The 24,669-nt window shown below is 40.7% G+C and overlaps 1 protein-coding gene across 2 annotated transcripts in view; it reads right to left on the bottom strand.

Annotated features, from left to right (window-relative positions):
• Nucleotides 1-24,669, bottom strand: part of LOC139747240 (uncharacterized) — a 66,604-nt gene that overhangs the window by 13,471 nt on the left and 28,464 nt on the right. For both annotated transcript variants that reach the window (XM_071659292.1, XM_071659291.1), the window contains exons 4-9: nucleotides 23,908-24,669; nucleotides 20,320-21,828; nucleotides 18,830-18,985; nucleotides 15,441-15,545; nucleotides 11,167-11,304; nucleotides 2,087-2,457 (exon numbers count right to left, since the gene is read on the bottom strand). The exon at nucleotides 23,908-24,669 is cut by the window's right edge. In XM_071659292.1, the coding sequence (XP_071515393.1) occupies nucleotides 2,087-2,457; nucleotides 11,167-11,304; nucleotides 15,441-15,545; nucleotides 18,830-18,985; nucleotides 20,320-21,828; nucleotides 23,908-24,669 (3,041 nt within the window). The remainder of the gene's footprint in view (nucleotides 1-2,086; nucleotides 2,458-11,166; nucleotides 11,305-15,440; nucleotides 15,546-18,829; nucleotides 18,986-20,319; nucleotides 21,829-23,907) is intronic.

Here is a 24,669-nt window from a genome sequence, read left to right as displayed (position 1 = left end):
GCAAGAGTTTTGGAAAGAGGGGCAAGTATGAAGTCTGTTGGGGATGAGAGAGCTTGGGAAGTGAGTCAGTTGTTGTTCGCTGATGATACAGCGCTGGTGGCTGATTCATGTGAGAAACTGCAGAAGCTGGTGACTGAGTTTGGTAAAGTGTGTGAAAGAAGAATGTTAAGAGTAAATGTGAATAAGAGAAAGGTTATTAGGTACAGTAGGGCTGAGGGTCAAGTCAATTGGGAGGTGAGTTTGAATGGAGAAAAACTGGAGGAAGTACAGTGTTTTAGATATCTGGGAGTGGATCTGGCAGCGGATGGAACCATGGAAGCGGAAGTGGATCATAGGGTGGGGGAGGGGGCGAAAATTCTGGGAGCCTTGAAGAATGTGTGGAAGTCGAGAACATTATCTCGGAAAGCAAAAATGGGTATGTTTGAAGGAATAGTGGTTCCAACAATGTTGTATGGTTGCGAGGCGTGGGCTATGGATAGAGTTGTGCGCAGGAGGATGGATGTGCTGGAAATGAGATGTTTGAGGACAATGTGTGGTGTGAGGTGGTTTGTTCAAGTAAGTAACGTAAGGGTAAGAGAGATGTGTGGAAATAAAAAGAGCGTGGTTGAGAGAGCAGAAGAGGGTGTTTTGAAATGGTTTCGGCACATGGAGAGAATGAGTGAGGAAAGATTGACCAAGAGGATATATGTGTCGGAGGTGGAGGGAACGAGGAGAAGAGGGAGACCAAATTGGAGGTGGAAAGATGGAGTGAAAAAGATTTTGTGTGATCGGGGCCTGAACATGCAGGAGGGTGAAAGGAGGGCAAGGAATAGAGTGAATTGGAGCGATGTGGTATTCCGGGGTTGACGTGCTGTCAGTGGATTGAATCAAGGCATGTGAAGCGTCTGGGGTAAACCATGGAAAGCTGTGTAGGTATGTATATTTGCGTGTGTGGACGTATGTATATACATGTGTATGGGGGTGGGTTGGGCCATTTCTTCCGTCTATTTCCTTGTGCTTCCTCGCAAACGCGGGAGACAGCGGAAAAAAAAAAAAAAAAAAAAAAAAAATCCTACAGATATATACTTCTGGGTCCATTTCACACTCCACTCCAACCCTACTCCTTACTTGTACATGATAGGCCTGCTGAAATGCAAACCTAAAATCTTCAACATAATTATAGCTTGCAGTCTTGGGTGCTTTATCTGCAACAGGCTGTATATGTGTTTAATTAGTTCTGAAATAGATACAACAATTTCTGGGGTGTCAAGACTGAAATTTTGGTGTAAATAGTTATTGGTTCAATAAATAAAGTCATATCAGAGTAAATAACACAAAAAGCATGTACAAAAAAATTTGCAAAAATACAAAAAATATGTAACATACATAAAGCACATGCATGCACAGTGTGAAATCACATTTCATAAATCATAAGTTGTTTGATGTGATTAATTAGAGTATACAAAAGGCAATTACACTTTAAAAGACCCATAATTATCATAGACTCACACAGATGAACATGCATGCTGCCAGCACGCCCTATTGACTCAACAACCTCCCACACCAACACACTATTTCCTGTGTGGTGAGGTAGCGACAGGTACGGATGAAGGCAAGCAAGTATGTATATGTTTATATATGTATATGTCTGTGTATGTATATTTATGTATATGTGTGTGCATGGGCATTTATGTATATATACATGTATATGAGTGGATGGGCCATTCTTCGTCTGTTTCCTGGTGCTACCTCACTGATGCCGGAAACAGCAAAAAAATGACATTTTCTTGTATAAACATTCCAAAAACTTTTTTTTTTTTTGGGGGGGGGGACAAACTGGGATGGATCATGGCAATACTGCTGTTTAAGGATTAATGCATGCACAGATATGTACATGATATATGTATATATATATCTGTGATCATAGGAGAGGAGGGGCTGGAAAATCTCTCCCCTACCCCTAACATCACTTTTCACTTCCTATAATTGGGAAAGGCACAAAGGTACTTAAGGTTAAGGAAAATAGTCACACAAGTCACCTAATGAAAAAAGTACCAAATGAATCCCTACTTAAAGTAACTGAGATATCATGATAATATAAACTTACAGTTGTTCCATTGTTATGCTGAGTGTTGAGGTACCCTTTGTCTGGCTTGGAGACTGTTCTGGAGTTCCTGGCATAGAGCTGGGGTGTGGAGAAGTCTGTGAGGGCAGTACCATCCCTGACTGAACCAAAGACTTTGGAGATGGTCCTAAAGTATTAGGGTGACTCACAGTAGAGGTACTTGAGGATACAGGAGAGCACTGTGGAGGGGTCATTTTGGTGGAATAGCTGAGGCTACTATTGACACTACAACAAGACACTGTTGTAGAAGTAGTGGGCACAGTTGGTGATGATGCTGAGGTGGCAATGGTGGGCATGCTTGCCCCACTCCCAGGGCTGACACTTACTTTTGTCGAACCACCACTTCCAGAAACCTGCAGCATCAGAAAATCATATAATTCTGTAATTTTCTAGATACATTCGCTGTTTCCTGCATCAGCGAGGTAGTGCCAAGAAACTGACAAAGAATGGCCCATCCATTCACATATACACACACATATATATCTATATTCATTTATCATACTTTGTCGATGTCTCCCGCGTTAGCGAGGTATCGCAAGGAAACAGATGAAAGAATGGCCCAACCCACCCACATACACATGTATATACATACACATCCACACATATATATACCTATACATCTCAACGTATACATATATATACACATACAGACATATACATATATACACATGTACATAATTCATACTGTCTGCCCTTATTCATTCCTGTCGCAAACCCCACCACACATGAAATAACAACCCCCTCACCCTACATATGCGCGAGGTAGTGCTAGGAAAAGACAACACACTCACTCTCTAGCTGTCATGTATAATGCACCGAAACCACAGCTCCCTTTCCACATCCAGGCCCCCAAAAAACATTCTATGGTTTACCCCAGATGCTTCACATGCCCTGGTTCAATCCATTGACAGCTCATCGACCCCAGTATACCACATCGTTCCAATTCACTCTATTCCTTGCACACCTTTCATCCTCCTATATGTTCAGGCCCCGATCACTCAAAATCTTTTTCACTCCATCTTTCCACCTCCAATTTGGTCTCCCACTTCTCCTCGTTCCCTCCACCTCTGACACATATATCCTCTTGGTCAATCTTTCCTCACTCATTCTCTCCATGTGACCAAACCATTTCATATATATATATATATATATATATTTATATATATATATATATACAAATATATATTCTTTCAAACTATTCGCCATTTCCCGCGTTAGCGAGTTAGCGTTAAGAACATAGGACTGGACCTTTGAGGGAATATCCTCACCTGGCCCCCTTCTCGATCCAATTCACTCTATTCCTTGCCCGCCTTTCACCCTCCTGCATGTTCAGGCCCCGATCACTCAAAATCTTTTTCACTCCATCTTTCCACCTCCAATTTGGTCTCCCACTTCTCGTTCCCTCCACCTCCGACACATATATCCTCTTGGTCAATCTTTCATCACTCATTCTCTTCATGCGCCCAAACCATTTCAAAACACCCTCTTCTGCTCTCTCAACCACGCTCTTTTTATTTCCACACATCTCTCTTACCCTTACATTACTTACTCGATCAAACCACCTTACACCACATATTGTCTTCAAACATCTCATTTCCTGCACATCCACCCTCCTCCGCACAACTCTATCCATAGCCCACGCCTCGCAACCATACAACATTGTTGGAACCACTATTCCTTCAAACATACCCATTTTTGCTTTCCAAGAAAATGTTATTGACTTCCAAACATTCTTCAAGGCTCCCAGGATTTTCGCCCCCTCCCCCACCCTATGATTCACTTCCGCTTCCATGGTTCCATCTGCTGCCAGATCCACTCCCAGATATCTAAAACACTTTACTTCCTCCAGTTTTTCTCCATTCAAACTTACCTCCCAACTGACTTGACCCTCAACCCTACTGTACCTAATAACCTTTCTCTTATTCACATTCACTCTTAACTTTCTTCTTTCACACACTTTACCAAACTCAGTCACCAGCTTCTGCAGTTTCTCACATGAATCAGCCACCAGCGCTGTATCATCAGTGAACAACAACTGACTCACTTCCCAAGCTCTCTCATCCCCAACAGACTGCATACTTGCCCCTCTTTCCAAAACTCTTGCATTCACCTCCCTAACAACTCCATCGATAAACAAATTAAACAACCATGGAGACATCACACACCCCTGCCGCAAACCTACATTCACTGACACCCCAATCTGAGCCTTCGAGGAGGATGAGCACTCCCCGCGTGACTCCTTCTTCTGTTTCCCATTTTAGAAAGTTAAAATACAAGGGGAGGATCTCTCACCCCCCGCTCCCGTCCCCTCTAGTTGCCTTATATGACACGTGAAGAACGTGTGGGAAGTATTCTTTCTCCCCTATCCCCAGGGATACCCTATCCTCAAGGATATATATATATATATATATATATATATATATATATATATATATATATATATATATATATATATATTTTTTTGCTTTGTCGCTGTCTCCCGCGTTTGCGAGGTAGCGCAAGGAAACAGACGAAAGAAATGGCCCAACCCACCCCCATACACATGTATATACATACGTCCACACACGCAAATATACATACCTACACAGCTTTCCATGGTTTACCCCAGACGCTTCACATGCCTTGATTCAATCCACTGACAGCATGTCAACCCTGGTATACCACATCGCTCCAATTCACTCTATTCCTTGCCCTCCTTTCACCCTCCTGCATGTTCAGGCCCCGATCACACAAAATCTTTTTCACTCCATCTTTCCACCTCCAATTTGGTCTCCCTCTTCTCCTCATTCCCTCCACCTCCGACACATATATCTTCTTGGTCAATCTTTCCTCACTCATTCTCTCCATGTGCCCAAACCATTTCAAAACACCCTCTTCTGCTCTCTCAACCACGCTCTTTTTATTTCCACACATCTCTCTTACCCTTACGTTACTTACTCGAACAAACCACCTCACACCACACATTGTCCTCAAACATCTCATTTCTAGCACATCCATCCTCCTGCGCACAACTCTATCCATAGCCCACGCCTCGCAACCATACAACATTGTTGGAACCACTATTCCTTCAAACATACCCATTTTTGCTTTCCGAGATAATGTTCTCGACTTCCACACATTCTTCAAGGCTCCCAGAATTTTCGCCCCCTCCCCCACCCTATGATCCACTTCCGCTTCCATGGTTCCATCCGCTGCCAGATCCACTCCCAGATATCTAAAACACTTCACTTCCTCCAGTTTTTCTCCATTCAAACTCACCTCCCAATTAACTTGACCCTCAACCCTACTGTACCTAATAACCTTGCTCTTATTCACATTTACTCTTAACTTTCTTCTTTCACACACTTTACCAAACTCAGTCACCAGCTTCTGCAGTTTCTCACATGAATCAGCCACCAGCGCTGTATCATCAGCGAACAACAACTGACTCACTTCCCAAGCTCTCTCATCCCCAACAGACTTCATACTTGCCCCTCTTTCCAAAACTCTTGCATTCACCTCCCTAACAACCCCATCCATAAACAAATTAAACAACCATGGAGACATCACACACCCCATTCACCTCCCTAACAACCCCATCCATAAACAAATTAAACAACCATGGAGACATCACACACCCCTGCCGCAAACTTACATTCACTGAGAACCAATCACTTTCCTCTCTTCCTACACGTACACATGCCTTACATCCTCGATAAAAACTTTTCACTGCTTCTAACAACTTGCCTCCCACACCATATATTCTTAATACCTTCCACAGAGCATCTCTATCAACTCTATCATATGCCTTCTCCAGATCCATAAATGCTACATACAAATCCATTTGCTTTTCTAAGTATTTCTCACATACATTCTTCAAAGCAAACACCTGATCCACACATCCTCTACCACTTCTGAAACCACACTGCTCTTCCCCAATCTGATGCTCCGTACATGCCTTCACCCTCTCAATCAATACCCTCCCATATAATTTACCAGGAATACTCAACAAACTTATACCTCTGTAATTTGAGCACTCACTCTTATCCCCTTTGCCTTTGTACAATGGCACTATGCACGCATTCCGCCAATCCTCAGGCACCTCACCGTGAGTCATACATACATTAAATAACCTTACCAACCAGTCAACAATACAGTCACCCCCTTTTTTAATAAATTCCACTGCAATACCATCCAAACCTGCTGCCTTGCCGGCTTTCATCTTCCGCAAAGCTTTTACTACCTCTTCTCTGTTTACCAAATCATTTTCCCTAACCCTCTCACTTTGCACACCACCTCGACCAAAACACCCTATATCTGCCACTCTATCATCAAACACATTCAACAAACCTTCAAAATACTCACTCCATCTCCTTCTCACATCACCACTACTTGTTATCACCTCCCCATTTGCGCCCTTCACTGAAGTTCCCATTTGCTCCCTTGTCTTACGCACTTTATTTACCTCCTTCCAGAACATCTTTTTATTCTCCCTAAAATTTAATGATACTCTCTCACCCCAACTCTCATTTGCCCTTTTTTTCACCTCTTGCACCTTTCTCTTGACCTCCTGTCTCTTTCTTTTATACGTCTCCCACTCAACTGCATTTTTTCCCTGCAAAAATCGTCCAAATGCCTCTCTCTTCTCTTTTACTAATACTCTTACTTCTTCATCCCACCACTCACTACCCTTTCTAATCAACCCACCTCCCACTCTTCTCATGCCACGAGCATCTTTTGCGCAATCCATCACTGATTCCCTAAATACATCCCATTCCTCCCCCACTCCCCTTACTTCCATTGTTCTCACCTTTTTCCATTCTGTACTCAGTCTCTCCTGGTACTTCCTCACACAAGTCTCCTTCCCAAGCTCACTTACTCTCACCACCCTCTTCACCCCAATATTTACTCTTTTTTTCTGAAAACCCATACAAATCTTCACCTTTGCCTCCACAAGATAATGATCAGACATCCCTCCAGTTGCACCTCTCAGCACATTAACATCCAAAAGTCTCTCTTTCGCGCGCCTGTCAATTAACACGTAATCCAATAACGCTCTCTGGCCATCTCTCCTACTTACATAAGCATACTTATGTATATCTCGCTTTTTAAACCAGGTATTCCCAATCATCAGTCCTTTTTCAGCACATAAATCTACAAGCTCTTCACCATTTCCATTTACAACACTGAACACCCCATGTATACCAATTATTCCCTCAACTGCCACATTACTCACCTTTGCATTCAAATCACCCATCACTATAACCCGGTCTTGTGCATCAAAACCACTAACACACTCATTCAGCTGCTCCCAAAACACTTGCCTCTCATGATCTTTCTTCTCATGCCCAGGTGCATATGCACCAATAATCACCCATCTCTCTCCATCAACTTTCAGTTTTACCCATATTAATCGAGAATTTACTTTCTTACATTCTATCACGTACTCCCACAACTCCTGTTTCAGGAGTACTGCTACTCCTTCCCTTGCTCTTGTCCTCTCACTAACCCCTGACTTTACTCCCAAGACATTCCCAAACCACTCTTCCCCTTCACCCTTGAGCTTCGTTTCACTCAGAGCCAAAACATCCAGGTTCCTTTCCTCAAACATACTACGTATCTCTCCTTTTTTCACATCTTGGTTACATCCACACACATTTAGGCACCCCAATCTGAGCCTTCGAGGAGTATGAGCACTCCCCGCATGACTCCTTCTTCTGCTTCCCATTTTAGAAAGTTAAAAAAATACAAGGAGGGGAGGATTTCTGGCCCCCCGCTCCCGTCCCCTCTAGTCGCTTTCTATGACACGCGAGGAATGCGTGGGAAGTATTCTTTCACCCCTATCCCCAGGGATAATATACATATATATATATACACATACACACACATACGCACACACACGCACACACACACACACACATACATATATATACATATGAAAAATGTAAGAAACAATTTAGAAAACTGAAACTTCTAGCTTGAAATGAAAAGAAAAAAATGAATGTCACATAATGGTTCAACCTCTGGCTATGGAAAAAGGAAATGTTTAATTTATTTACACAAAAGTCAATAGTAGTTCTCATCAATTTAACCACTGTATCAATATATATATATATATATATATATATATATATATATATATATATATATATATACACACATATATACGTGTGTGTGTGTGTGTACATGAGTGGATGGGCCATTGTTTGTCTGCTTCTTGGCACTACCTCACTGATGCTGGAAACAGCGATTATGTATAATGAATAAGTAAATAACATAACATATACATACACACACACAGACATATACATATATCCACATGTACAGATTCATGCTTGCCTTCATCCATTCCTGCCGCTCCCCTACCCCACAGGGAACAGCATTGCTACCCCATACTTCAGCGAGGTAGCTCCAGGAAAACAGACAAAAAAGGCCACATTCATTCATACTGTCTTTAGCTGTCATGTGTGATGCACCAAAACCATAGCTCCCTATCCACATCAAGGCCCTATAGACCTTTCCACATGCCCTGGTCCATTGGCAGCATGTCAACCCTAGTATACCACACTGTTCCAATTCACTCTATTCCTTGCATGCCTCTCACCCCCTTGTATGTTCAGGCTCTGATTGCTCAAAATCTTTTTCATTCCATCCTTCCACCTCCAATTAGGTCTCCCGCTTCTCCTTGTTCCCTCCACCTCTGACACATATATCCTCTTTGTCAACCTTTCCTCACTCATTTGTTCCTTATGTTCAAACTATTTCACCACATCCTCCTCTGCTCTCTCAACCACACTCTTTTCATTACCACACATCTCTCTTACCTTTTCATTACTTACTTGATCAAACCACCTCACAAAATATATTTTCCTCAAATAATTAATTTCCAACACATCCACCCTTTGTACAGCCCTATCTATAGCCCATGCCTCGCAGTGATATAATATTGTTGGTACTACTAACTAGACACATAGGAGTTTCCCTAGCTTCAAAGAAGAGTTACTTAACTTATGCTTTTCAAGCATCATGAAGAGGACTGTGAACCCTTTGAATTGGAAAGAATCTTACATAAAAACTATGAGAGAAGTTTGTGCCTCTGCCCATCCATGAAAATGTTCTGAGCTGATCCCAAGTGGCAGTTTTCTGTTTAACTTGGACAGCAGCAAGCACTGTAAAGTGATAATGTCCTCTTCAAGACAATGCTAAAGGTGTGTAAGAGATATAGTAATATGTAATTTTTGTTACAGATACAAAATACTTATCGCACGCTTGAAAATTCTTTCCCGTCAACAGAAGATTAGACAATATATCATTCGTTTTTAGAAATATACATATGCTTTTCCTGCCTTGCTGTCAAATGCACACATGAACTCTTCCATTTTCTCATATAATGCACCAAACAAAAGCCTACCATCAACAGCCAAACCCCACAATCTATTTCACATACCTGGTTCAGCCCACTGATAGTATGTTGCCCCTCATATACCACAATGATCCAATTTTCTTTTCCCATACATGCCTCTCTCCCACCTGAATGATCATTCCCTAAATACTATCTCTTTTTTTGGTTTACCCCCTTCCCCTATCTCCCTACACTTCTGACAAGTAAATCCTCTTAGTCAGTCTTTTTTCACTCATCCTCTCTGTATGTCCAAACTATTTCAGCACATCCTGGTTATGTCTCTACACCAACTACACCTCTCTTTTACACTGTCACTCCTTACAAAGTCCACTTAACATCACATCTCTCATACAGTACCCCTCCACCTGTACTCCTTCTTTGCAGATAACCATCCAAACATATCTTATTCTCTTTCACTAGCAATTCAACATCCTCATTCCATCATTCACTGCACTTTCTCAAAAGTCGACATCCCACCAGCATGACAAACATTTTACCCACATATGGATCAGGGAATGATTGCTACCCTCAAGTAATACCTGAGGGAAACATTCTCAAAAATCCACATCCCACCTGCATGACAAACATTTTACCCACACATGGATCTGAGAATGATCGCCACCTTCAAGGTATATTACCAGAGAACATTTTGCCAACTCCTCAGTGACATAAATAAGGAGGGTAAGTCTTCAATCAGGAAGTGGTGGAAGAACAATAGCATCATGAATGATATGGACATCATTATGCAATGGGAGAAAGTTAAACCCATGACAATGAGCAGTGTTTGGGCAAGAGTGTGTGTGTGGTTTCTCAAGTTTGGGGCAGGGAGAAACAATTCCACAGACCTAGCTGGCATTCTGACTATTACAAACAGTGATGGCTTTGAAGAAACTGAAGAACAAGATATGGCTGAGTTGCTGAAATTGTATTCTGAGTATCTGAACCATGAAGAACTTGAGCAGTTGGACAAAGAAAAACTCCAAGAGGAAAGGATAGAAATATTTCCTACCACATGCCACTTTACAACCAAAGGGTTAGCAGGTGATTAATGACATAAACAATGTTGTGGCTCTCATCAGTGTTATGGATTCTGACCATGAACATATCCTCATGTCCTCTACTGTACTAACATATGGTTCACATTGCTATAAGAAGCCTTATTGGGGGAGCATTAGGCATGCACCTCCATCAAAACTGGATAGCATTTCCAAAAGGGCTATGCAAACTTCTCCTCAGCTCCAACTGATGAAACAAGTGATGAATTAGATAATTCGAGAGATGATGCAGACAACCCAGGTGTCTCTTTGTTTTCCTCGTCACCCTAACTCCATCCCAACCCATTCCACCACCACCTCAAACCGAAGTCAGATGTTGGATTTCAATTGCTTGAATAAAGAAATTTCATACTTTGACAAGTTTTCCAGGAAAGTATTGTATAGGGAATGGGTGCTCTTGAAACAAAGATCTCTTAACCAATCTAGTTCTGACAATACACAATTGCATTGCTACAGAACATCATCCCCATACGACCTTAAATTCACTTCAAACCAATCATGGTAATCGAGAACAATGTGAATGAACTACATCTTAAATAACATGCTTTGGACTGCAGATATCTGAGCAATGTTCATTGTAACTATAAGCAATGCAAAAGAGTACATTGTATTATGGTATAACATACCTGTGGATTAGGAGAGAGATGAGGTGCTGTTGTATGAACAGCTGGAGCATTAACTGTTCCGGTAGAAGACACAGTTCCTGGATCTTTCCATCTTTGCAAGACTTGCTTGCTCTGGTCCATTATTTGCCTCTGCTGGTCCTACGAATAACATAATAACAAATGAATAAATAAATTAACATTTGCATATAAATACTATGGTACATCTGCATTTACATAACAGTAGCATTCTAGCCTTTTTTTATATCAGTATCAAGAATATGGAGAGAATGAATGAGGAAAAGTTGACAAAGAGGATCTATGTATCAGAGGTAGAGGGAACAGGGAGAAGCGAGAGACCAAATTGGAGGTGGAAGGATGGAGTAAAAAGATTTTAAGTGATTGGGGCCTGAACATGCAGGAGGGTGAAAGGTGTGTGGGGCCTGGAAGTGAATAGTGAGTTGTAGTTTCGGTGCATTACACATGACAGCTAGAGACTGAGTGTGAATGAATGTGACCATTTTTTTGTTTGTTTTCCTGATGCTACCTTGCTGAAGTGGGGGGTAGCGATGCTGTTACTTGTGGGGTGGGGTAGTGCCAGGAATGGATGAAGGCAAGCAAGGATGAATAAGTACATGTGTAGATATGTATATGTCTGTGTTTGTGCAAGCTTATGTATGTATTTTTTCCTTTCATACAGATTCGCCATTTCCCACATTAGCGAGGTAGCATTAAGAACAGAGGACTGAGCCTAAGAGGGTATATATTGATATATATTATCTATTTATTCATTATACTTTGTCTGTCTCCCGCGTTAGTGAGGTAGCGCAAGGAAACAGACGAAAGAATGGCCCAACCCACCTACATACACATGTATATACATACACGTCCACACATGCACATATACATACCTATACATTTCAACATATACATATATATACATACACAGACATATACAAATATACACATGTACAAAATTCATACTGTCTGCCTTTATTCATTCCCATTGCCACCCCACCACACATGAAATGACAACCCCCTCCCTGTATGTGCGCGAGGTAGTGCCAGGAAAAGACAACAAAGGCCACATTCATTCACACTCAGTCTCCAGCTGTCATGTATAATGCACCCAAACCACAGCTCCCTTTCCACATCCAGGCCCCACAAAACTTTCCATGGTTTACCCCTGACGCTTCACATGCCCTGGTTCAATCCATTGACAACACGTTGACCCTGGTATAACACATCGTTCCAATTCACTCTATTCCTTACACACCTTTCATCCACCTGCATGTTTAGGCCCTGATCGCTCAAATCTTTTTCGCTCCATCTCTCCACCTCCAATCTGGTCTCCCATTTCTCATCGTTCCCTCCACCTTTGACACACATATCCTGTTTGTCAATCATGTGACCAAACCATTTCAAAACACCCTCTTCTGCTTTTTCAACCACACTCTTTATTACCACACATATCTTTTACCCTTTCATTACGTACTCGATCAAACCACCTCACACCACATATTGTCTTTAAACATCTCATTTCCAACACATCAACCCTCCTCCGCACACCTCTATCTATAGCCCACGCCTTGCAACCATATAACATTCTTGGAACCACTATTCCTTCAAACATACCCATTATTGCTCTCCGAGATGATGTTCTCGCCTTCCACACATTTTTCAATGCTCCCTGAACTTTTGCCCCCACCCCCACGCTGTGACTCACTTCTGCTTCCATGGTTCCATCTGCTGCCAAATCCACAGACATCTAAAACACTCTCACTTCCTCAAGTTTTTCTCCATTCAAACTTACCTCCCAAGTGACTTGTCCCTCGACCCTACTGTACCTGATAACCTTGCTCATATTCACATTTACCCTCAGTTTTCTTCTTTCACACACTTTACCCAACTCAGTCACCAGCTTCTGCAGTTTCTCACGCGAATCAGCCACGAGCGATGCATCATCAGCGAAAACCAACTGACTCACTTTCCAAGCTCTCTCACCCACAAAAGACTGCATACTTGCTAATTTCTCCAAAACTCTTGCATTCACCTCCCTAATAACCCATCCATATACAAATCAAACAACCATGGAGACATCACGCAACCCTGCCACAAACCAACATTAATTGAGAACCAATCACTTTCCTCTCTTCCTACTCATACACATGCCTTACATCCTTGATAAAAACTTTTCATTGCTTCTCACAACTTGCCTCCCACACCATATATAATACCTTCCACAGAGCATCTCTATCAACTCTATCATATGCCTTCTCCAGATCCATAAATGCTACATACAAATCCATTTGCTTTTCTAAGTATTTCTCACATACATTCTTCAAAGCAAACACCTGATCCACACATCCTCTACCACTTCTGAAACCACACTGCTCTTCCCCAATCTGATGCTCTGTACATGCCTTCATCCTCTCAATCAATATCCTCCCATATAATTTCCCAGGAATACTCAACAAACTTATACCTCTGTAATTTGAGCACTCACCTTTTTCCCTTTTGCCTTTGTACAATGGCACTATACATGCATTCTGCCAATCCTCAGGCACCCCACCATGAGTCATACATACATTAAATATCCTTACCAACCAGTCAACAATACAGTCACCCCCTTTTTTAATAAATTCCACGGCAATGCCATCCAAACCTGCTGCCTTGCCAGCTTTCATCTTCCTCAAAGCTTTTACTACCTCTTCTCTGTAACCAAATCGTTCTCCCTAACCCTCTCACTTCGCACACCACCTCCACCAAAACACCCTATATCTGCCACTCTATCATCTAACACATTCAACAAACCTTCAAAATACTCACTCCATCTCCTTCTCACATCACCACCGCTTGTTATCACCTCCCCATTAGCCCCCTTCACTGATGTTCCCATTTGTTCTCTTGTCTTACGCACTTTATTTACCTCCTTCCAAAACATCTTTTTATTCTCCCTAAAATCTAATGATACTCTCTCACCTCAACTCTCATTTGCTCTCTTTTTCACCTCTTGCACCTTTCTCTTGACCTCCTGCCTCTTTCTTTTATACATCTCCCACTCATTTGCATTATTCCCCTGCAAAAATCGTCCAAATGCCTCTCTCTTCTCTTTCACTAATAATCTTCTTCATCCCACCACTCCCTACCCTTTCTAATCTGCCGACCTCCCATGCTTCTCATGCCACAAGCATCTTTTGTGCAAGCCATCAATGCTTCCCTAAATACATCCCATTCCTCCCACACTCCCCTTACATCCTTTGCTCTCATCTTTTTGCACTCTGCACTCAGTATCTCCTGGTACTTCCTCACACAAGTCTCCCTCCCAAGCTCACTTACTCTCACCACTCTCTTCACCCCAACATTCTCTCTGAGATAATGTTCTCGCCTTCCACACATTCTTCAACACTCCCAGAACCTTCACCCACACTGTAAATCACTTCCGCTTCCATGGTTCCATCCACTGCTAAATCCATTCCCACATATCTAAAACATTTCACTTCCCCAGTTTTTCTCCATTCAAACTTACCTCCCAATTGACTTGTCCCTCAACCCTACTGAACCTAATAACCTTGCTCTTATTCACATTTACTCTCAGCTTTCTTCTTTCACACACTTTACCAAACTCAGTCACCAGCTTCTGCAGTTTCTCACCTGAATCAGCCAACAGCGCTGTGTCATCAGTGAAAAACAACCGACTCACTTCCCAAGCCCTCTCATCCACAAGAGACTGCATACTTGCCCCTCTCCATAAAACTCTTGCATTCACCTCCCTAACAACCCCATTCATAAACAAATTAAACAACCATGGAGACATCACACACCCCTGCCACAAACCGACATTCACTGGGAACCAATCACTTTCCTCTCTTCCTACTCGTACACATGCCTTACATCCTCGATAAAAGCTTTTCACCGCTTCTAGCAACTTACCTCCCAAACCATATACTCTTAATATCTTCCACAGAGCATCTTTATCAACTCTATTGTATGCCTTTTCCAGATCGATAAATGCTACATACAAATCCATCTGTTTTTCTAAGTATTTCTCACATAAATTTTTCAAAGCAAACACATGATCCACATATCCTCTACCACTTCTGAAACCACACTGCTCTTTTATAATATCTCTAAATAAATATGATCTATTGAAGCTGCACCACTTCTACTCCCTTTCCCTCACTCTATTTCAACTTTCAATTCATCATTATCTTTCACATTAAGCATAATCATAACTACAAAATAAATAAAATCTATACATAAAATACAAATAAATACAGTTAAGGATGGTCTCCTACCTGTGGTAAATGTTTAATTTGCTGCCTAAATTGCGTGAGGGTGATGATTTTATGTCCCACTGGGTGAGAGTATCGCACAGGTGTTGGCTGACTTGGTGAGGGCATCTGAGAAACATAACTGATATCAGAAAATAAGTTGTGACAGAAGTGACTGTGTTCTGCTCTGTAATAAAGCCTCAAAAGAGCATTGCCTCAATCTTTTTCTAAAGGCCTGTTGGAAATTTCATATAGGAACAAGAACAAACTAAAATGCTTTGTCTGTGAATGTTTACCTGTAAGACTCATATTACCTCTTGCCTCTATCTACAGAATCACTACATGATAAGAAATAGCACTATTTACTAAGTCATACTAAAACATACTTTTTCACATCATCTACATTCCATCAAGCAAATAAAATCACCTAGGGCAGTTGGGCAGGGAAAATTATAAAAAGGCTAAAAATCTATTCCATAAAGAATGAAATTCATGAATGAAAGAAGCTATAGGTGCTTTCATAATAATATTAACTACAATAAATGTTATAACTTCAAGAACATTTCAATTCTAAAGTAAATTATAATTCATTGTCTGCTCCACCCAAGCAGCAATGCAACTGGGTGACAAACCACCCTTCCTTCCAAAAAAAAAATATGAAACACCTTTATATCATCACCTTCTCCTAAAATGTCATCAACAAAGTATATCTACAGCTATATAACACAATATGATGTCAACTAGCAACATGCAAGTACAATCTTTGGGATCCCCCTCCACTCTTAGACAGTCATGTATTGATGTGTCATACTTTACACATCTGACTGTATGCTGTGCTGATCTATTCACTTTTACAGTTTTCACAAATATAGGTCAATAGAAACACCACTTTCTTAAAAGGCATCTCACATAACCTTCACTTATTTTTTGCTAAAAGGCATCTCACATAACATTCACTTATTTTTTGCTATCACTTTCCTGAATGTCTGTTTTATCATCTAAGACCTTTATTGCTCTTCTTATCTAAAACAGCTTTTTTTCAGTTCTTTATTTTTACCATTCAGTTCATAGTACAATCAATAGACTCATTTATATCTAAGCTGTAGCATTTTGCTACTCTACTAATCTCCCTGTTATATGTGCAAAATGAAAGTGATTCTATTACTTAATTATTCACTTCTTTTTGATGCTCATTTGGAGAGATGCAACTTGATATAGAATTAGTAAATATGTAAAGACATGAGAGTGTAAAATTATGCATGTACGAACCAAATGTTTAGAGAGAGGAGGAGACAAATTAGTGCTGGATGATAAGATTATCTATCTATCTATATCTCTGATGCCCATTCCCTCCAGGAACTCCCATAAAGGGGTGGCCATGGCACAAAAGAGTCTCCACTTATCCTTTTCTTTACATGCCTCCCTTGTATACACCATTCTACTCATTCTTCCTATGTTTCTCTCCCTTCAGTATTCCTCCACCCTAGTTGCCTGTGTCACAGGTGGTCTTCCACTCACACCAACCCCTTTAACTGTACTATCATAAACTCTCCTTGTAATCTCCCAGTCTTGCATTCTTTCCACATGCCCAACCACTTCAAAGTATTGTGTTCTACCCATTCTATCATTCCACAATTCACTCCCTTTACATTCCTTGCCATGCCACATCTCTAATACATTCTTTCATTTCTTTCTTCATTCCGTCTAGTCACACCACATGCTCTTTAGCTCATTTCCACAGCCTGGTTTCTTGATCTATATGCCTCTTTCCATGTCCATGTTCTGGCTGCATAGGTCAGGGTTGGGAGGATTATGCTGTCCCTTAATCCTCCCTTCACTTCCATACTTACACCTCTACCCTTCATCATTCCATTCCATTAAAGGATCTAATGACTCTTCTATCATGTACTGCTCTCTCCCTCATCTCTCCTTACAGATCACCACACTTACCCAAGACAGCTTCCAGATACTTAAATTCCCTCACTTTCAGTCTTTTTTCCCCATATCCATAACATAATTCACTACACTTTCTTCTTTAACTTACATGGTTTTACAAAATCTATAATTTCACTCTGTTTCCTCTCAAACACCATTACTTTACTTTTACTTGCATTTACCTTCAATATCCTCTACTTACACACATCATAAAACACAATTAAAACCTTCTGCAACTCCTCTTCACTCTCCACAAACAACACAATATCAACTGCAAACAGGCTTGGCACTAGCCACCATATCTCATTGCCACACTCCATCTCTGCACCCCTTTTCCATAGTTTTGCTTTCACCTCTCTTATCACTCCATCCATATCTATATTAAAAAGCCATGGTGACATTACACAGCCCTGCCTCACACCTACATGTATCCCAAAACTTTCACTCAGCCCTCCATCCACTCTTACAAATGTATTTGCTCCTCTATAGAAGGATTTTATGCCAGCCAACAGTTGCCCCCCTATACCATATATCCTTAACACATCCCAAAAAGCATCCCATTCAACTCTGTCATATGTTTTCTCCAGATCCATAAAAGCTGCACATGACTTCTTAACTTTTGCAAAATACTTTTCCATGGTCATCTTTTATTACAAAAAAATCTGATCCACACATCCCCTACCTTTCCCAAAACCCCCTTGCTCTTCACTTGTTCTACATTCAGTCACTTCCATCATTCTGTCTAATAATATTCTTGCATTCACTTTTCCTGGTATACTTAACAACCTTATTCTCCTATAATTGCTACATACATCCTTAGCACCTTTTCCTTTGAATAAAGGAACAATAATAGCTTTCACCCAATCCTCAGGCTCAACCTTCTGTTTCTATACTAAATTACATATAAGATGCATCCACTCTATCACACTTTCTCCTCCATACTTCAGCATTTCAGCCGTAATTCCATCCACTCCAGTTGCCCCTCCTACCTTTAGTCTCATTATTGCCCTTCTTGCCTCCCTCTTTGCTCTAAACCCTTGCACTTTTATCCTCTTCCTTCCCTACACAATACCCATACATGTAACAACTGCTGCCTCCCCTTCTCCCACATTCATCAGTTCTTCAAAATACTCTTTCCATCTTTCTTTCACTTCCTCCTTTTGATTCAGTTATTCCCCTTCCTTCTCACATCAACATTTCCACTCAGACATCCACCTTTTTCCTTTTTCACCTCCTTCAAGTATAGTTTCTTTTATTCCCAAAACTTTTCACTTAACAACTTTCCTCCCAAATTTTCATCTACTCTGACTTTGCCTTCCTCCATCAGCTTCTTAACATTCCGCTTACATAATTTTGTATTCTTCCCCCCTCCTTTGCCGATAAAACTGAGATTTTGTAAACCATAAGTAATACCCAACTGAGGCCTTATTAACTAGCCTGCAAATATCATTTACAGTATAAAACATCAAAACACTTACTATTTGGGGTTGCTGTGGTGTGGTAGTAACAGTAACATGTTTTCCTGTATTAACAATTTTTTGGCATTCTACATAAAGCTGCTTAAGACATGCCGTATCCTGGTCAGTTTTCTTGTTCTGGAGAGCTTGAATTTGAGAATGAACTTTCTTGAAGGCCTAAGAAAAAGAAAATGAATCAAAACAACAAAAATTCAAAGAAATTTTCTAATCTACCCATATATATGTCTACATCTACCTTCTTAATACTTATAGTAAAGACCAAAGTAGCTCATACACAATTTCTCTGTGCACTAAATCTCTTCTTTCTTCCTCTGATGTCCCACTAATTTGTTCTTTAATTCTATGAGTTCAGCTGTAACCCTGATACCATCTTCCGTTACATACCTAAAGGGTTCATGTACAACATCCTTTACATCCTAAGACCTCAGCTTTCCCTCCAATAGGACAAAAAGGCTGTGATGTGATTTTGTTGATCAAAAACACATATGCAACATCATAAAGTTAGAAAACTAGTTTACATAAAAGCGAAATCTAATGTCACTCTCTTAAACAAGGATTGACATAAAGCTCCCCTACATCCACCCAAAACCACTTCCATTCACCAAATCTCCAACCATACTGAGTATCCATACATCACTCATGAAATTTACCTCCATACCACAAACATCAAAACAAAGGCCATAAAAAACTAACTGTCCAGAGAACACTTAGCATCATTTCTGGATAGTGAGAAGAATACTATAATATCATTTACAAAAAAAATTCATCATATCCACTAGAAAGTATGCCTCACTTGTTTGGTCATTCACCATGTCAAAAGCAAATATAAGCAAGCTGCAAAACCACACAAAAGAGGTCATTCAGAACAATCGCTGTCTGCCTAGTCATCACTAACTTTCTAACCCCGGAAAAAATACTTTCAACACAAAAAAGCTTTTAACAACAGCACAAAAACACTCCCTCCCAAGTCATCCTAAAACTGATCATCAAGAGATCAAGCGGAAACGAAAAATACACTGCTTCACTCTTCGGCAACATACACATCTACATCCTCCCTCCTCTGACAAACACAATAATGACAAAATATGAACACCCTATCATCACTCATCATGTACTACACAACCATCCTCTAAACCCAGTCAAACTCCATTCTATCTGACCTACATTTGGTGATAAAAGAAAAAACTGGTGACTAACCACGACGTCTGGAGCAACCAGTTATGGCATATGCGACTTAAAGTAATCTAGCCAAGAGGTACTTAGTTAGGATAAGACTGTTAAAGCATGGTGAAATTCAGTGAGGTTTCTGTCAAATGTGACAGAAAGGATTCTATTTTCCTTAATAAGGAAAAATGCACAATGAACTTTTATATATAAAGAAAACATATTTATCATGAAAAACTATCATAATCTGGAACTGTAATGAAAATGGGGCATTTCATCCCATCACTGCTATTAAAAAACATATTAACTAAATAAGTTTCCCTTACCTCCTGGTTCTGGGGTGAAAGAATGAGGTGCTTGACTTGCTTAAACTGTGGCTTTGGGGCAGCAACTCCCACTCCTGAAGGAGTGTGAGGTGATGATGCAGTGGTAGATGTTAAGGTGGCAGTAGTTACAGTTGATGACGCCTGAATTGTTGGTGTAGCAGTTGTAATTATTGAAGGCATGATGGATACAGAAGAAGCAGCAGAGATATTGGATCCCACTAATGATGTGTTATCACTGTGGCCACCTGTTTCACCTAAAGACAAGGGCAAGGATCCAGTAGGGGCAGAACTTCCTAAGGTTTGGGATGCACTTCTGATGGCTGAACCACTAAGCCCATTCGGTATTGGCGCCAGGGGCAGCTGTTGCTGAATGGTTCCACTTATACTGGTACATGTGCCTGATTTTAATCGTTCCTGCAAGCTCTGCTTGACCATCATTGTGCCAACAGCAGTTGTTGACACTGATTCAATTTCTTTATCTTTCTTCTTCTTTTTATTAGATTTTGATTTATTTTTATTAGTGTCTATAACATGTCGGTTTCTTTGAAGGGTAGCAACATATTCATTCTGATAGCTAAGCGTTTTGTTATTGATTTCAGCACTTTTTGTTATGAATGAACTTGTGTTATTTGTTTGACTAGGAACATTTTCTTGTTGCAAAGAATTTACAATTTGGGAATGGTTTCGTGACACTGGCATATTTTCTGTGTTAGTATATGTCACATTAGTCTGTGGAATGAATGAAGAATTAGAGACATATTGTTTGTGACTTATAATAGCACCAGACACAACACTGTTTGTAGCACTAGAAGACGCAATCACAGTAGAACTCTGAGGCACTTGGCTAGCTTGGCTGGGCACCAGTATGCTAAGAGGAGCCGGCGAGGAAAATGTTGTACCAGTAGAGACTACACCCTCAGGTAAGCTCATCACACCTCCCACACTAACCACAGCGAGCATAGGTCCTCCATCCGCAACAGATACCTGCAATGGTACCCCAGACTGCTCCCCACTATTACTGGATGTTGTCTGTTGCCCTGATAACAGGGATGTCAGATGAGACTGTCCACTGACAGCAGATGAAGGCTTTTCTGAACCAGGAAGGTGCAATGCCTGTAATAGATGAGTATTCTGGGCTACCCTGGAGATATCTGCTCCAGTCTGACTCTTTGATGTTACTTGTGTTAATTTAGAAGCAGTCTGAGGTAACTGCAGTGGCTTAGTTCTGGCAGTGACACTGGGCCCATGAACCATAACACTGGAAGTAACTTGCGTTGGGGGAGTTAACAGCTGGGTAAAGGATGGTAAGGAACCCACAGTAGGAAGTGTGTTTGAGCTAACCATTCCAGCATTACTGCTACCAGTCATTACAGTAGGCATGCCACTACTCATCCCATTTGCTACACTCCCACTGCTGGCCACACTGCATATGGATGATGTTATTCCCACAGTCGTTCCACCAATCACTTGTATTTGTGACTGGCAGGAAGGAATCACCAACCCTCCCACCTTAAAAACAAAAAGTTACATTATTTAAAAAATGCACTTCACAGTTTTATATGCGCAGTGAATAAACAAAACACATAAGTATCAAATCAGACATGCATGTACAAATATTCAAAGACACACAAAATGATCCTGAGCAAAAATACACAGAACAATGAAGGAACAATCAGGATAGTACATGAAGCAATAAAACATTCACTTCTCTGAGATAGGAGAGTATTGATAATGGGCGATGTCAATTATAAAGAAACAGACAAGTGGAATTTAGATTCTCATGGTGACAGGGAGTCATGAAAAAGACAAATTTTTAGAGTGTATACAAGAAAATTTCTTAAATCAACATGCCAGCGAGCACTCTAGGATAAGAAGGAAAGATCACCATAATTGCTAAATCTTATCTTCACAGATACCAACAAGGATACTGAAAATAACATATATGATACACCAACAGGAAGAAATGATCATGTAAAGCACAACCCTGACTATGTGGTAAATGAGGACATTAAAAGAGAACAGGTGAGACAAAACATAAAGAGGAAATATAATCATGGAAACTACACACACATCAACAATTTCTAAGGTAACATAGACTGTGAAATGAGTTCAGTAGCCAAGAACCAGGGATTTGTGGAAAGATGTTCTGTGAAATTTACAATTATGGAGTAGGAACATGGGTACCTCTAGCCTCAAATATTGAGGGAATGGTGAAAAAGAGGAAAGAATGGCTAGATAAAAAAAATTGAGATGAGCAGAAGCAAAAATACAGACTGCACTCCAGCCAGCAAGCATTTGCAAGGTATAAGAGAGCAAGGAATATGTATAACAGGATGTAAAAGGAGGGACAAAGAAACTTAGAAACAAATATTGAGGAGAGATCAGAAAATCAAACCTATTCCAATAATTCATCAGGAGTCAGGTGTCACTTAAAGAGCAGGTAATCAGGCTCAAGGATTCTGAGGAAAATGATAAAGGGATATGTGAGGAACTGGATAATAAGTTCAAAAGTGTTACCACAGTGGGAGACAGCATAGCCCTAATACTAACAAGATGGAATGAGGAGGAAGTTTTAGAAAACACTGAGATATCTATCTAATAAAGACATTCCTAGAATACTAAAAGGTACACTAATCCATACAAGGCTCATGGTCCTGATAAAATTTTACCATATGTACTGAAGATGTGTGCAGATATGCCAGATAAACTTAATGAAATACATTCAAGAAGTCACTGGAGAGACAAAATGCCAAGGGAATGGAATAGGGCAAACAACATACTGATCTATTAAAGAGACTAGGAGCAGGCACTGAACTACAGATCGGTCTCACTAATGAGTATGGTCTGTAAGGTACTGGAACACGTAACTAGGTCTGTAAAGTTCTGGAACGGGTAACGAGAAAGCAAATGAATGATTGTCTACAGAGTACAAATTACCTAAGTAAGAGAAAGCAAGGTTTTAGGGAAGTGAAGTCATATGCAACACACCTCTTGGATTTCTACAAGAGTGAGCTGTGTCTTTAGACAACAGGGAAGGCGAGGTGGATTGCTTATATCTGGAGTACTAGAAAGCATATGACACTGTACTGCATGAGAAGCTGATTAAAAAGCTGGATCATAAAGCAAGAATAAGAGATAAACCTCTTCAAGGGACAAAAGATTATTCTAGTGAAAGGAAACAAAGGATGGAAGCAAGCTTCTCTTTGTGGGGAAGGTGACCTATGGAGCGCCACTGATTTCTGTTCTGGGACCATTACTCTTACTGATCTACGTAAATAACCTGCTGAAAGGTATGGACTCCTACCTCAGTATGTATGCAGGTGATACAAAGGTCATGAAGGATGTGAAAAGCACAGAGGATTGCATCAACTTACAGGGGACCTACACAGACTTCAAAGTTGGTCTGATACATGACTGATGATATCAAACCCATGCAAATGTAATGTAAAGAGGATGGGACAAAGTTAAAGATGGCCTTAATACAAAATTAACAGATTACAAGATTAAGGATTCTGTATAGATGGACTTGGGGATTGACTTTGTCCCTAACATCTACAGAAACAAAACTATTACAGTGTATGATCTTACCTGGGTAACAGGTGTTGATGTGGTGAGATGGGCTTTAGTTGGATCTGAACCCAAGATAAACTTGCCACTAGGATCCAATGTGATACTCATCCCACTGGGCATGCTAGCGTTTGTCATCAACCCAGTTGGTGAAGAGCTGGTTACCAATGTTCCTGTCACTAAAGAATTACCCATACCAACTAAAGTATGCTGGTGTGAAGAACCAACTACAATATGGTTAGCATTTTCACTGGTTGCAGTAAAGCTGGCACTTGTGTCGGCTGTGGGTAATGAAGGTACCGGGGTTACTACAGGTGTTGGAGTCACCAAAGGAGCTTGGGTTACTACAGCTGGTACTGGAGTTACTGGTGCTGGTGTTGCATGGGTTGCAGTTTGCACCCCTTCCACCCCCTCCCCTCCTAAAGTAAGTTCATTTTCATCAAAAAGCATCAAATCCCCCACAATACCAGTTTCTTTCAGAATATCATTTAAATTTATAGAGGTCCCTTTACCTTTCAATTTTTCATCCTTTGGTTCTCTTTCTCTTTTTTTCTTTTTAAATTTTTTCTTGTTATTTTTATTAGAATCTGTTACAGTTTGGTGATGTGTTCCAGCCTCAGTAGCTGTCACAATGGAGGCAGGAGCCACAGTTTCATCTATCACAGTTTGCTTAGTGGTGGTTATCACAGATGGGAGGGAGGAAGGAAGGGAGGTGGCCAGCTGCAAAGGTGCCCCTGGGACAGACACCTGAAGTTGCTGCCCGCCCCCTGGCATTTGTATGTG

This window comes from Panulirus ornatus, chromosome 68 (assembly GCF_036320965.1).
Source record: "Panulirus ornatus isolate Po-2019 chromosome 68, ASM3632096v1, whole genome shotgun sequence".
Lineage (NCBI taxonomy): Eukaryota > Metazoa > Arthropoda > Malacostraca > Decapoda > Palinuridae > Panulirus > Panulirus ornatus.
The sequence above is the reverse complement of the archived record's forward strand: the minus strand, read 5'-3'. Positions and strand labels throughout refer to the sequence as shown.